The 14,127-nt window shown below is 49.2% G+C and overlaps 2 protein-coding genes across 2 annotated transcripts in view; one reads left to right on the top strand and one right to left on the bottom strand.

Annotated features, from left to right (window-relative positions):
• Window positions 1-2,702, bottom strand: part of LOC119179034 (AP-4 complex accessory subunit Tepsin) — an 86,590-nt gene extending 83,888 nt beyond the window's left edge. Inside the window, exon 1 of the mRNA XM_075869806.1 lies at window positions 2,673-2,702. Within this exon, the coding sequence (XP_075725921.1) occupies window positions 2,673-2,687 (15 nt within the window). The 5' untranslated portion in view covers window positions 2,688-2,702. The remainder of the gene's footprint in view (window positions 1-2,672) is intronic.
• fng (Fringe glycosyltransferase) overlaps window positions 1-14,127 on the top strand; it is a 125,234-nt gene that overhangs the window by 4,317 nt on the left and 106,790 nt on the right. The gene's annotated exons all lie outside the window — the stretch shown is intronic.

Here is a 14,127-nt window from a genome sequence, read left to right on the forward strand (position 1 = left end):
CCTCCGCCCGCAACGCTCGACCGCACGTCGAGTGGAACACTCTTTCGGCAATGTTCACTCGAGTGAACCGAGTTTCGCTTCAAACCGCTCTTCGAGCACCCGCGTCATCGCCCGTTTCAACCGATCGAGTCAACGCCATGTGCACCGCTGCTGTTTCGCATCCCATCAGGGTTTTCATCGGGGAGATATCCTTGCAATTCATTCGTAGATATTTTTGAACTTCCCTTCCGTGATGGAAGTAGGTCAGTGGATCCGTGGTGGAGGTGGACCCCGGCATAAACACTTTCGTGAAAAGGTGAATGGACCATAAGTTAATTAAACACTACCTTTATGCTTTTTAACAAGAAATTCATAATACTCATTCATTACTTTAACCCAAACGACAAAATAATCAGAAATATTCTAAAGCCTTCTGAAGTGCACTTGGAAAATGACCCTACCAATGTACACTTTCACTGCTGTTAAATTAGGCTCCGCGATAAGGCACCGAGGCCCATGCTCATTATTTTAACGCGATAGCGCTAAAGAGCTCATGTCGCAGAAAACCCGCCGCAGGCGTCGGCCCCTTTGGTTGTGAGCGAAAAATCGTCTGTGCGTCTGTGACCGAAAAATCTAGGTACCGAGATAGCCGCGGGGGGCCGCTACTTGTCCACGCGTGCGCGTGGTCACAATGCAAAAGCCGCGCATTTGAAGCAAAAAAAAAAAAAATGTGCTCAAGATCACGAGGCGCGATAGTTTCTTTGCCTTGCCATGCCTCCCTGCTTAGCATCTAGCGTTCTTGTCGGGACGAGAGAAGAGATAATACAATTGCAGCATGCGACAAACCTTTGTAACTCCACTCGCACTGGTCGGATTCTTGAAATTTTCGCGGCGTTGAATTCATGAGGCAATAAGCTTTTATAGTGAATGCATTCCATTGTTTCTTGGAAAAGTGTTTCAGGGCCACTTCAACGCATTTCACTCGACAGGTGTGACGACGAAGACGAGCCCATTCGGTAATAATGGCGCATGCTAGTCCAACCTATTCTGTGCGTGCCTGTGTTAAGTGACAAAACATATGAATAAGTATGCACCTAGCGGTTGAAGCGTGCACTAGGGGCCGGATTTCGCTGTCGCGTTCAACTTTTAAAGGCAAAGCTTAAGGGTCCCCAAATTTTGTTTGAAGTTTGTTTGCAAAACCGTGTTTTCAAAACTAAAATAGTCGCCTCGGAAATAATTGTGATATTATTAGATTTACGTCACTGCGCTGGCTGCCACTTTTAGAAACGCGTGTAGCCTAACAACGTGAGCTTTCGACCTTATTGCTGTAGCATACTAAGGGCGGAACGCTTATAGGCAGGACAAGACCGCTGTGTGTGTCTTTTCGTCCTCGGGCCAAACGTTGTACGCTAAATTGGTGTACGTGTGCCCCGCTGAAGTAGATTAGGGAGTTGAGCCCAAGGACTCTATAGTGCGTGCGCACGCGTGTGTGTAAGACGGTGGTGACAACGGGGGCAGCCTAGTTCTGACGGGGAAACGGTGCTGCGTGTCAATTTCCGCAAAGCGCTAAACACAGCACCTGAATCCCGGAAATAGCGCGCAGTCCGGCTTAGCGACGCTCGTTGCCGAAATTGGGAATCGTGCTGTATTAAGACTCGAGCCGACGCGGATTCTTCGCGCGAGGGTTGTTACCGGCCCGCCCCTCGCATACAAGTGTGCGGCATTGCTGTTACGCAACAGCGTGCCGTGTCCCGTCGTGTCGAGGATGGCGGGGACATGCGGAGATGTCTTTTGCGTGGCTTCGTGTCTGTGTAACCGCCAGACGGCGCCGTCGGGCCCATCGGACGACCAACGCGTGCTCTGGCTTATTATTACTTCTTTCTTGCGTTTACTCTTGATGTACTCCCCGCAGAGATGTTACGTGTGAAACTCGCCATAAGGAACAGAAACCGGAAGCGAGAAAAAGAAAGAAAAGGGGAACACGATAATCGCATGCTAAGTGGAAGTACTGTGCGTGCTACTTTTAGGTAGCCTTAAGCTTTTTTTTCTTTTTCCTGGCAATGTCTCGCACCCACGTTCAACGCCACATTGTGGCGCAACCAGCGTTTGTAAAATGACTTACCCGACACAGAAACGGGATGAATTTTTTCCAAGCACTCATGTTCAGGAACAGTTGAGTCAGAATGGATCTTAAGCGGGTAGACGTAACCGGATAAATGTTCTGTCATAGGAGGCTAAAATGAAAGCAGCAGTGAAACGCAGCCCTACGAATAGGTGTGATGCAGGTCAGGGAAAGAGAATTTGTTTTCGCGATTGCCATCTGTAAATGGCGCTGGCGGAATAGTATTGAGAAGTAAAAAAAAAGCCAAATAGCGTAATAATTTATATTCAGGGTTAAGCGCAGAAACTCAAGATACATATCTTTATTATTATTATTATTATTATTATTATTATTATTATTATTATTATTATTATTATTATTATTATTATTATTATTATTACACCTTGTCTCACTTGGTCGCCATGGCATAAGGGCGAGATAAGGTCGCGGTGTTCTCTTAACTCTGAATGCGTGTCGCGGACCTTAGAAATTTCAAAATCGAATGACATGGGCTCGCATAACTACCGACTGTACGCTCTTCTTCGGGCAAAAGTACACGACTTCTGCGTAAAATGTAATGGGAGGGCACTACCTTGTTGGGTGGCATCGCGTCATTGTTCCTGTTGGCAGCACCCCACGCCGCTGCACCATCTGCGTCGCTTTCACGAGCGCGAGTTGAGACCGTTCCTGCTTTCTTTCGAGCGAAAGAAAGCAAGCGTGTTTGCGCGCGCGGTGGGTCTTTTCGCCTTCTTCGAACTGCACGTGCGGCATTGTGATGGTCATGAGGTCGGTGTGTGTGGGAGACGTGCGTTGCTCGTCGGAAGCCTATGAACCCGCGCGGGCCGCGAAAGAGCGGTCGCTTTTCAAGAACACCGCGGGTCGCAGAAGCAGCGAGCTGGGGTGCGCATTGTGTTACACGGTATGCCTTCGCGGCAACGGCTAGAGGTGAATCTGAATCAGGCGTTTCCTACAAGGCCGGAGCTGTCTTTGCGTGAGCCACAATGGGTGTCAACTATGAGACCGGCAACTCAACCTCGTTGTTGACATAAACCCCGTGGTGTCACTGCACGCGCAGTGCTCGTATGTGTCTTACTCGTGCTTTCTTGACGTAAAACGGCCCAACGAAAGACGAAACACCGAAAGGTACAAAAAGAAAAAAAAAAGGAACAAGCGTATTTTATCCTATTGTTTTATGCTGTCAATCAGTGCCAACAACCTCGATTTCGGGCCCCCGTTGAAGGGCTCATTTATTTGATGTTCAAAATTATTTTTGGCGATTTTAGTCGTGGTTCATGATACTTAGCAAATAGCTTTCTTTGTCTCAATACGTCACGTGACCTCCGAAGCAGCGGCTAGTTGTGACGATGCTAACGTTGCGGGTTCGACTCCCGGCCATGGTGGCCGCGAATACGATGGGGGTGAAATTGAACTGACTTTATTGACAACAAGGTTGTGAGGATGACCAGGCAAACAAACAAAACAAAAAGCTGCAGTGAGCAGCTTGAGGGGAACCTGGCCACCTCATACACTGGGCAGCTTCGCAGAGGTCAATCAGATGCACACGGCATACATAATGCCCATACTAAATAAAAGAGTGAACAACCACGGTTAGAACTAATAAACAAGGTTATTGTTGCAAAGAACACCCGTGTACTTACATTCAGCTGCATTGCACAAGAACCGCGTGAAGTCATAATTCGTTCGGCGTGTCCCACTACGGCATGCGCGTAATTTATTGTATTCTACTTCCGCATGACTGCAAACATTATGGGCTATGGCAGTTGTCGGTGTGTGCACAGAGCACTGATTAACCAGATACACTATGAAAATAAACAAGCGAGGTGAAATGAGACCCCCTGTACTATGGAATAGTTTCTCTGGACACATTTAAAGGAAGAAAAAAAAAAGGACTGTAGCAGGGAATTCCAGTTGTAGATTACGAAACGAAAAAGAAATAATTAGAAGTGTCTGTACGGGCAACATTCTTTCCCTTGGGGCGTGTTCTCTGGGTTTCAAGAACAGGGATGTCCACTCAGCCATACGCGAATGTGTTGTTGAGAGAACGAGAATTCCCTGTTGACATAATTCTCGTTCAAATTTTCGTACTTGAGCATTCGCTTTATTACAACTTACAAGTTATTGCATTATTCACCATTCTTAAATTATTTTGTATATTCCTTGCCGATTGATTTCTTCCTCATCCGTTTTCAAAATTAAAAATGTTTGCTTTATATTAACCGCCGGTTTCATTGCCAATCCCTGGTGGTGGGTAGGAGCCATAAATCAAGGAACGAGCAAGCAAGAGGAGCAATGTTTCCTCTTTGCACCGTCGTTTTGACGCGTGAATACCCGAAAGTTAGCTGATTGATGATGATGATGATGATGATCCTTGACACTCTGGCGCACACCCACAAAGGGGGATCGGCCAAGAACCGGGCGGCAGGATCTTAACTAAAAGGCTAATGGTTTTTCAAAGAAAACGTAATTTTGGGCTAAAAAAATATAGAAAGGAAAGCCGAAAATCGAAAAAGGAGTATATCTGAGCAGGGAGCGATGCAGGCCATCAGATGCGATTTGATTGATTTCTGTTCTTCCATACTGCTTTCTATCTTCCTTCTTTTCCTTTCTTTAGCGTGGAGACGACACCACAAGAAGAAAGAAAGTATTTCTGTGCGTCGTTTTCGGGCTTGACGCTGTCGTGTCGATTTTTCTCTGCCCGCGCTTTTTTTCTCCTCCCTGTCCCGTGATGGCCGAGAAGGTTCGAGAGGTGACTTGACAAAAGTCAGTTCTTTCCGTCGTTCGGTGGTCGTTAGATTGCCGCTCGCCCCCGCTGCAGCTCCCAGAATACACTCGTCAGCTCTCGTTTCACGCTTTCAGGGTGGTCCATGGAAAAAAGAGAGAGAGAGAGATCAGCGTGCGCTGCACTATAGTGCAGGGGGGTGTACTGATGGGAACCGATTTCGTGGCGTTTCTCGTTCGCCCGAACAGTTGTCGCAGCGGGGGAGGACAGTGCATTCTGGCTTTCAAAAAGAATAAAGGCGTAATTGATTCGTGTGTCGGGATCAGGGGACATTGCTGCAGTAGAGGATGGTTGTACTCTAGATGACGAAAATAGAATAGTAGGAGGCAGAGAGGAGAACGCTGAACGGCATGAAAGAGGTAGCATTGGAGGAGATGGGGGTTTTCAGTTTGACCAACTTCAACGGGGGTTATGTCCTTCGTCAGCGAGGAGAACGGGGCTGATGTCTGGTGGCTGTTATTCAATGTGTGTGTACCCGTGTCAACGCGTGGTTAATGGTGCGGAGATGAGCGGCGCTCCCCTGGGATCCGGCGTGGGAAAATATGCGCCCACCCCGCCTCATCGAGTGAGGGCGTCGTAGCTAAATGAAAACGCGCGTGGCCCCTTTGCGTGTGCGTCTGTGTTACATGGGGCGGGTAATTCGACACGCTGGGAATTCGGAACGGCGCGCGCGAAAAAGAAGGGTGCGGCGCGAAATGATCCTGGAACTTCGCTCGAAAGGTATTTTGAAAGTATACCGTCGATAGCTGTAGCCGCGGATCCTTGTCGGGATGGAGCGCCGTTTCACCGCCCAGTTATTGCGGGGCACGTGGTACAGAATAGCTTACCGTCGGGGTCGCCATGTAAGTTTTTCGCTATGCAAGATTTCGTTTACGTACTCTGTTAATGTTTACGTACCCGACCAACGTTACTAGACTAGGCCTGCGACCTAAGTTTCTGTAGTCTAGTAACTGCCTGCGACGCCGCGGCGTTAACGGCACTTGGTGACCTGGCGGTCACCAAGTGCCGTTAAAGTATCCTAATATGGTCAGTTACGTACGACGTCGTTAAATACTGTTGTAATAATCGCGCGCACTCGTGGCCCGCGTGTGCCCTCAAATAAAATCGAACCTAAACATTAGATGTAACGTGGCTGACGTTGCTACGTCTCCGTTAATTCTGGTTGCCCTAAACGCGCCATTTATTATGACGCAAACATCAGATTGCTCATCATATGGGAAAGCTTACCGGTGGCGTCAGCAAGATTAGGGAGTTTTCGAATAGCGCACCACGAGCCCTTGCGGTGCGGTCGCTGCCACTGCGCATGCGCCTTAACGCGAGCCGCCGTTCGCGTTGGCGACCCGCCCGCAGAAAATTCGAAATAGCGTGCGGCGATCGCGGCCCGCGAGGTCCGCGAAGGGCTGCATGTAGCTTCCGTGCATTTGGGTTTGCGGTCGGGGCGAAAGTCCCTAGAATTTTCCTTAGGGGGAGCAAACGCTATTCTAAAACTCATATGTCGCCCGCTATGCCCGCAACGCCCTCAGCGCCTACAAACGTTATTCTGAAACTCCCTATTGAGTGGGGCAGAAAAAAGCGTCGTCCCGTGATGGTGTCGCAGGCCATCGAAATTTGTGACGTCATCACGTCATCACATGCCATTATCGCGTTGTCATGAGCGGGCAGATCCCTCAGTATAGCGCCTAGGACATACTTCTTCTAGGCACTATATGCTGAAGCGCGTGCGGTTGTGATGTCTCGGATCGCAGGGGCAGTGTACATAACCACGCTACGTGCAGAAACACATTCGGGGTGGGTGTTATTGGTGCAAACGGCCTAGAATAATACTAATAAAAAAGAAAATGTCTGTCGTCTTCGACTCGTCTTAGGGCATGAAGGAAGAAAAAAAAAGGAGGAAGCATAACGTCACACGAGTGATGCCTAACACGTGACCAAAACGTCAAAGCTTGGCTTTACTATACTCTCGGTGGCATTCCGTTTTCGAACCATTTGCGTGAGCCGGCCGGTCTGCGCCGAACAAGCGCGTTTCGGATAAATGCTACCGAGCGCCACACTCTGAAGTCTCGGTAAGTCTCGCTGCTTGCGTGATCTCGATGCAAAAGGTCACGTGATAGGCCGACAATGCTGGTTTCGTTGGTTTGCAAAGGCTGGTGGCGTGACGTCATGCTCCCTGCTATCCTTTTCTTCCACCATGTAGACTGAGACTGCCTGTGAGTTTCTGGAGTCGTCCGCGATTTTTCGCATCAAGTGTTCGCCGTTCTTGTCTTGTCTCAAGCACGAGCCGCCATCGTTAGGAGGCAGATTATATGTATCAGGTGGATGTGATGTACAGGAACCAAGCTAGGCTATATACGCACATATACTCAGCAGCCATGACAGGAGAGAGCGCTCGCGTTTGCGGAAAGACATTCTCATGTCTCTGTTTATCTCACGCTGGTAGCCTACCAGAGAGGGGAGGGCTCTTTAGAACGTGGAGTGACGTTCCTGGCACCCGTGTTTATATACTCGCTAGCACAGTCGCCGACGTGCTCTTAGGCCTTATCGCAACACACGCCACGCATGCGCCAATGGGCTTTCTCGCATTCTATTTCTCTCTTCCTCGTTTCGTTTCTGTTTTCTTTTAACCAAGCCAAGCAGCACCGCAGTTGCGACGATCAGAGTCACGCTGTAAAGAAGTGCCCTGAAGAAACAAAGAAAAATGTCGGCTGCAAGGAGATAGGGAAGCTCTCTTAGGAAACGACACGTCCGCGAAACGAGGGCCCTCAAAATGTGTGACGTAAGCCAGAAGGCCGTCAAGAGGGAGCTCAGGGCAAAAGCGCGTTGGGCGATAGCCGAATATTCGCAATAGGAGTACTCTTGCCGCAACGACAATGGTGTATGGTGGTTGTTTGGGCCACTGGCGTGCAGAACTACCTTTTTAAAAATATTTTTCTTATTTGTAAACTTTTCAAAATCTACATTTTTTCAATAGGTCACTGGCTATAAATTCCCGGAAAAGTTTGCCTCGTCACGGAAAATATAGATCCATTTAGAGTGTTGTTAGTTCATAGCGCAGATTATCATAAGAAAAGCGAATGAGCTGTAAAGTAAAAAAAATTGCACCATCTTCCCTAAGCGATGCGAAGCAGGAGCGTTGCGTGGCTGGGGTCACGTGGGTGTTGTGGGGAGCGCTGGATGATTCGATTGAAACGATGGCCGGGTTTGGCCTAATCGCTTCGGCGGATGTTTCGGCCGGTTAAAGAGCGTCGTCTTCCGGCGTCCTTTCCATCGCAGAGAAATGAGCCGAAAGAATGTTACCCCTCGATGTGCGCTCGAGCGTTGAGAGCGGTTGGGAGAGATGAGCGAGAGATAGACAGCACGTACAGGCGTACGTTAGGCGCGCGTCAGGTTTACTATGCGTGAACCGACGGGTCGGTGGAGTAGTGAGCGGCAGGAGTTGCGGGTGAACGGACGAGGCGGCAACTGCGGCGAGTGCGTGGCATGCGAGGGAGAGAATGACGTCAACGCGAAGCTGTGGCGTGACCTACTTGGCACCGCTCCAACACCTGTGGCAAGGGGGGCGCGTTTGTACGGACGAACGAAGGGACAGCGTTACACAGGCCAGTGAAAGAGCTCCTTCGCATCTAAAAATTTGAATGTTTGACAGAGTTTTGGCTGCTTGGGAAGGGTATATCTTCCAAACTTTCGTTGGTGTTATTTTCTCCCCGTTGAAAGTAAGGAAGGCATCGTCACGTAAGAGTAATGCAGGGGAACAAAACAAGAAATGAATAAATGTAGGTATTGTGAGAAACTTAAAGCAGGAGAAACGTATAGGTCTTTACGTGAATGATTTATTAGTCTTGGTCCTGACCTCAAATTATCGATTCCACGAAATGCTGAATGTATCTGTGGAGTTGTTGGAAGTTCCGCACTCATCTTGCTGTTTGAGATAGAAAATAGCAACTATATAAACAGCCATTGTTGGTAGCACTTAGCCACGTCCGTGAGGTAGTTTATACCATTTGCGTGCGAGTTTGGTTGTTGTTATAATAATTGCTTTAACTGGGTGTGCCAGTGAGTGACGCTAAATTCACTCCGTACAGATACGGAATTAAAGTACAAAAAGTCACCGTTTATTTTTAGCTCTTAGCACCAAGAGACGACGTGCATATGCTCTGGGGCACCCTTAATTGGCTTGATTCACATTAACGTGAGTTGGTTACTTGTCATTCAATGTAAAGTTCAGTGTTTCGCACTTACGTAATTATTTGAATCATTCTTGGCTCACGCTTGAGTCGCATGATACACTATTGACTCACATTCATGTCGCATGACTGAGTGTGAATTGAATTTGAATTCTCCTTGATGCGCTTTGCTTCGTGTACTCATAATCATCGTATTATCAGAGTCCGTAATCAACGGAACGAGAATGTGGCACCGTTTGTGTAAATTCACGACGCCGGACGCCGCTGTTTTCGACCTGAAGTGATATAAACGAATTTGGCAGCGAAGCAGTTGCCTTGTGGCTGAGCTCTGCCCTCAACATGTCACCAAGCTAGATGCCGTGATTGCGTGTTAACCACTACCTCCCCTGAGGGGTTATATCAGAGCATCAGTACGGGCCACGCTGCGGATCGTTCGAGAAGCTTGCTGACTGCACGTTCCCCTGCGCACTTCCGTTCATCGCGCAACTTAATTATTATTTTTAATTACAATTGATCGTTTTGTCCGCAAGGTAGCATGTGCAGAGCATGGTGGGAGTGTCAGGTACATCCGCTGAAGTAACTGTTCGTGCGCGACATGCGACCGATGGATGAGGACTGATGCGGCGTCGTTTGCTGCACCCAACTTCAGCGGTCAGCCCTCGCCTGCCGCGCACACTGAGTGAGCCGATGTCGGTTGCGTTCTACCTAGGAAAAAGCGTCACCCACATACCGTAGCAGTTATTCGTGGTCTGAATTTCGTTCTAGTCGCATAGTTTAGTCCATGGTACTTTCGTAACCGACTCAAGTTTTGACCATAGCAACGACTGGAGTGTTCTGTGTATCCGTGTACCGTTAACTGCACACTTCTCCTCTCCGACTCTTTCACCGGAAAGATGAACAGCCCCTGTGAGGTATAGTATAAAAAAGTACCATACATCCACTCGGCCATATGGAGAAATATATGGCGCATCTGTCGCTTTCTCAGCCTCATAACATCGAGGGGCAAGTCATGAAGAGGCTATTCAACAAGGAACTTCCAACAGCGCGATATCGAACAAATAAACAACGTCGCCTCACCTAGCCCCCCAGTTTATTCTCCTTAACCTTCCCGGCATTATGTTAGGGCGAGCGGTGCAAGGGCACTTTGCGCCACTTTAGAGCGGCCCTTGGCCAATTACCCTTGGTACTCTTCTTCCTCCGAATAAAGGGCGTCTGCCCCGACCTGAAGATCGCTGGAGCGGAACGGCCTCTCTGACCTGTCCCACGGTCGTCCCTGGTCGTGCATTTGTCTAGTGTTATTATACACTATCTATAGTATCTATATAGCCTGTTCACGGTAGCCGACAGGTGCTATCAAAGCTCGGCGTTCATTAACGCTGTATATACAGCGTGATGCATACGTCAGCATCGCCCCGCTGCCGTGGAGTTCGAAATTTCTCGCGGTCTGGCAGTTGTGCTGGACGATTGATTGATTGATTTGTGGGGTTTAACGTCCCAAAACCACCATATGATTATGAGAGACGCCGTAGTGGAGGGCTCCGGAAATTTTGACCACCTGGGGTTCTTTAACGTGCACCCAAATCTGAGCACACGGGCCTACAACATTTCCGCCTCCATCGGAAATGCAGCCGCCACAGCCGGGATTTGAACCCGCTACCAGTTGTGCTGGACGAGGTCCAGCACAAGCGAGGAAGACGAGTAATAGCTTTATTAAATACATGGAAGCTCTGTATGCGGCCCTGAGTCTAGGATTCCGCTGAATCTGGTGGCTCACTGGATGAGTGACAGTATCGACTATACGCCGATAATGCAATGCGACGCTTTCTATGAAGACGTTTGAACGACTTGTTTATAGGTTTTGAACGACACGCTCATCAGCAAAGTCTCGTTCACACCGGAGACTCGTAGCTTATGTACTCGTCGAAAATACGGACGCAAATAATCGCTTTGGTCGACAAACAGTTTTACCTGGGGCCAGTCGCTCGCTGTTCGATCGTTTAAGACGTGCGACGGCAGTCGCATAGCTCTTTATTTGATCATATTTGCTACTGGTGAAAAACAGTGCCACGCAATAAGATGAGAAGAACATGATACACACGCACACCGGCTGATACGCCATAGTAACAGTACTCTTTATGAGACATTATACCGTGTAGTGAAGTAGCAAGCTGTTGACGGGAACAAAGACGACACGACACTTTGTCCCCTTTGATGAGTCGCCAAGCCCGGCTCCAACCTTATTAAACTTCATTTCTTATGAGGCAGTTTGTGAACCGCTGTGAAAAATCTGTCACCCCGAAAGTCGTTCCTTGAGAGCGTTCTCTTGATCACGCGACTTCTCTCAATCGTAGGTGCGGACATGAGCCACTCAGCAGGGGAATTTTCGGAGGAATTTTCAGTCGCGCTAACTTCCGCGACTGAGCCACTGAGAGACACTCGCTGTTGAGTCTGTGGGTGTATGGTATTTTTCCAGTGACTTCTATTCTCTGTGACGTTCGCTAGCTTCTTCATCCGCTTAACCTGACCCGCGCTCTAGCAGGCTTTTCTTCTTCGGCCGAGGGTGAGTCGGACGAGACACCTCGCTCGCTCCTGGCCGCGCACGGCGCGTAATACCGGCAGTTTTTCTTCGTCACGGCTCTCCTCCGTTACCTTTACTCCTTAGAACAAGCCAGTCTCCTCTCTCACTTGGGTAAACCAGCGCGAGCTCCCTGTTTTGCCACGAGCTCTTCTTTTTCGCGGCTGCGTCGGACGAGTGACCGCTCCCTCCTCGACCCTCTTCTGGATGATGTTGTGACCGGTCATAGCAGGGGGTGGAAGGGCGGGCACAGGGGTGCTGCCTGTTTTTTTCTTCTCTATGCCACCCTGGAAACTGGCCTCCGGCAAGGCGCCGAGGTGGCGTGCCGGTGGGTCGTGTCGGCTCCGGACTGACCACTTCGCATTTCTCTTCGTTCTTTCTCTTCTCAGCTTAGCGACGTTTACCTTCCTGCAGTGGTTGGACAGCGTTTCAGTACTTCTCGCTTCTATGGCAAAACCTGCTCGTTTTCTTCCTGCCACCGGTGCGGGATGGATTTTCTTTCTTTATTGCTTGTTTGTGCATTCGTCCGGGTGGTTTCGGAGAAAGCTGGGTCTTCACTCCGGCTATCAATTGTTTTTATTCTTGTTTTGTGGGTGTCTCTGTTTGCCGTTGTGGATCCTGCGTGTACGCAGTGGTGTGCACACACACACACACACACACACACACACACACGCGCGCGCGCGCGCACGCACACACAAGGCTCACCAGTCTGAAAACGGCTAAACAAGAAAAAAAATGTTCTAAACGGCGTGCGTTTCTGTTTTTTTTTTCACATGTCACTTGTGTATTTAAGCGGTAAAGACCCTAATTTCTTTACGGTTCCATGGAATACGCTATTCCTGCCCGACTATAAGCTTGGTAAGATGCACCCAATTTTCGCCCCCGCACCCTTTAATGTTTCCCTAGTTCTCAGCAAATATGAAACACGTAAATTAGAGATACTAAATATATTCCAAGTCAATTGCGTATCCAGAAATTTTATCGGGGTAGGGAGAGGGTTAACCATGCTTCGTGCATTCGTTCGTATATATATATGCGTGTGTATTGCACGCATTATGGAATGAATTGTATGTAGACACACACACGCAAAAATGAAAATTTTCGCTCGGGTTTTTCACATCCCTTCCCCCTGCCGCCTTGCTACGGCAGTGATTGGTGCATAACATTTAGTGCACAAAGCGCAAACATGCCGTCACCTTAGTTCAGTGAACAGGCCCTTAGGCAAGGGGAAAATGGGGGCAAGGCTTTCGAGATTCGTCCAGTCGGCCATGTTCCCGGGCAACTTTTTTTTCTTGCCATGGACTCTCTTTCGAATAATTAAGCCTTGTCCCCTTCCCCCCACCTCCACCCCTCAAGAAAAATCGTGGCTACGTGTTAGAGAGTGGAGCGTGCCGGCTTCAACTACAAACCTTCTTCTCAAAGGGAGACCCTTGTGTCTTTCGAGGTGAGCGGCGTGCGAGTTGGCGTCTGATACGCGACTCCGTCCCCTCCGACCACGCAGTACTCTTCCTCCTCACCATGGTCTTTCAACATCGCCAGTCCGAGGGCTCCTTCTCTTACGCACTGCGCACGCGCAGTCTTGTTCCTGCCTCTGGTGCGGCTACTCAACTCGTAGAAAACTGAGGTAAAAATAAGGACGCTCATCCCGCCGCGGGCTTTGTGATAAGTGGTGCGTGCGGCCGGAGCATCCTCTCTTGCAACGTGGCAGAGCTCCTCTGGTTGCGCATACACTTCTTCTTTTCTTTAGAGATGGCTGCTCTCTTTCTCCTCTGTGCGCGCAATCTTAAGTGGTCTTGATTGCGGGGTGATAATGACTGTCCAGAGACCTGAGTTGTCGAGAAAGAGGCGGTGGGTGAAATAGCAGACACGACGCTGTGGCTTGCCGGTCTGTTAGGGCAATTGCGTACAGCGCTGCACGTAAATTTTGCCTCACTCAGGAATCGAGTCTGGAAGGAGGCGGTGCTCCCAGTCTGGGATTTTGGGTGCGCGCGCAAGTGCGAGTGGTTCCTTTAGGCGTGCGGCGTCGCGACTTCTGCCGCATTGCTCGGTATACTAACGGAGCAAACACCTAATGTCAGAACGCGTGCTCTTTCGCTTTTTCCGCTTGTCTTGTCAGTCTTATCGATCGTGTCCACACTGAGAACATCAAGGGCCTTCGGTTTGGGAGATAGGACACAGCTGCCCGCTTTGTTGCCGAGCCATTTCCAGTCACTATCGTTTCTAGTGCGTACTTTATCCGTCGAAGCATATCGTAGAGTGTGTGCTCGTCTCTCGAGAATACGTAAGTTCATTCCGCACGCCGGCTTGTCCGTCCACTAGTTGACTTATCAATGCAGGCGACCGCGAGTGCCTCTATAGCAAAAGATGTTATCGCCAGCTTCTCCCGAATGAGCGAGGCCCCCATTCGTTCGCAAGGGCAGCAAGCAAATCGATGCCACCGTATTACCCCAATACATTATATATTGTTCGGTTTACTGTCGTAGTTGTACCC

This window comes from Rhipicephalus microplus, chromosome 7, assembly GCF_043290135.1.
Source record: "Rhipicephalus microplus isolate Deutch F79 chromosome 7, USDA_Rmic, whole genome shotgun sequence".
Taxonomy (NCBI): domain Eukaryota; kingdom Metazoa; phylum Arthropoda; class Arachnida; order Ixodida; family Ixodidae; genus Rhipicephalus; species Rhipicephalus microplus.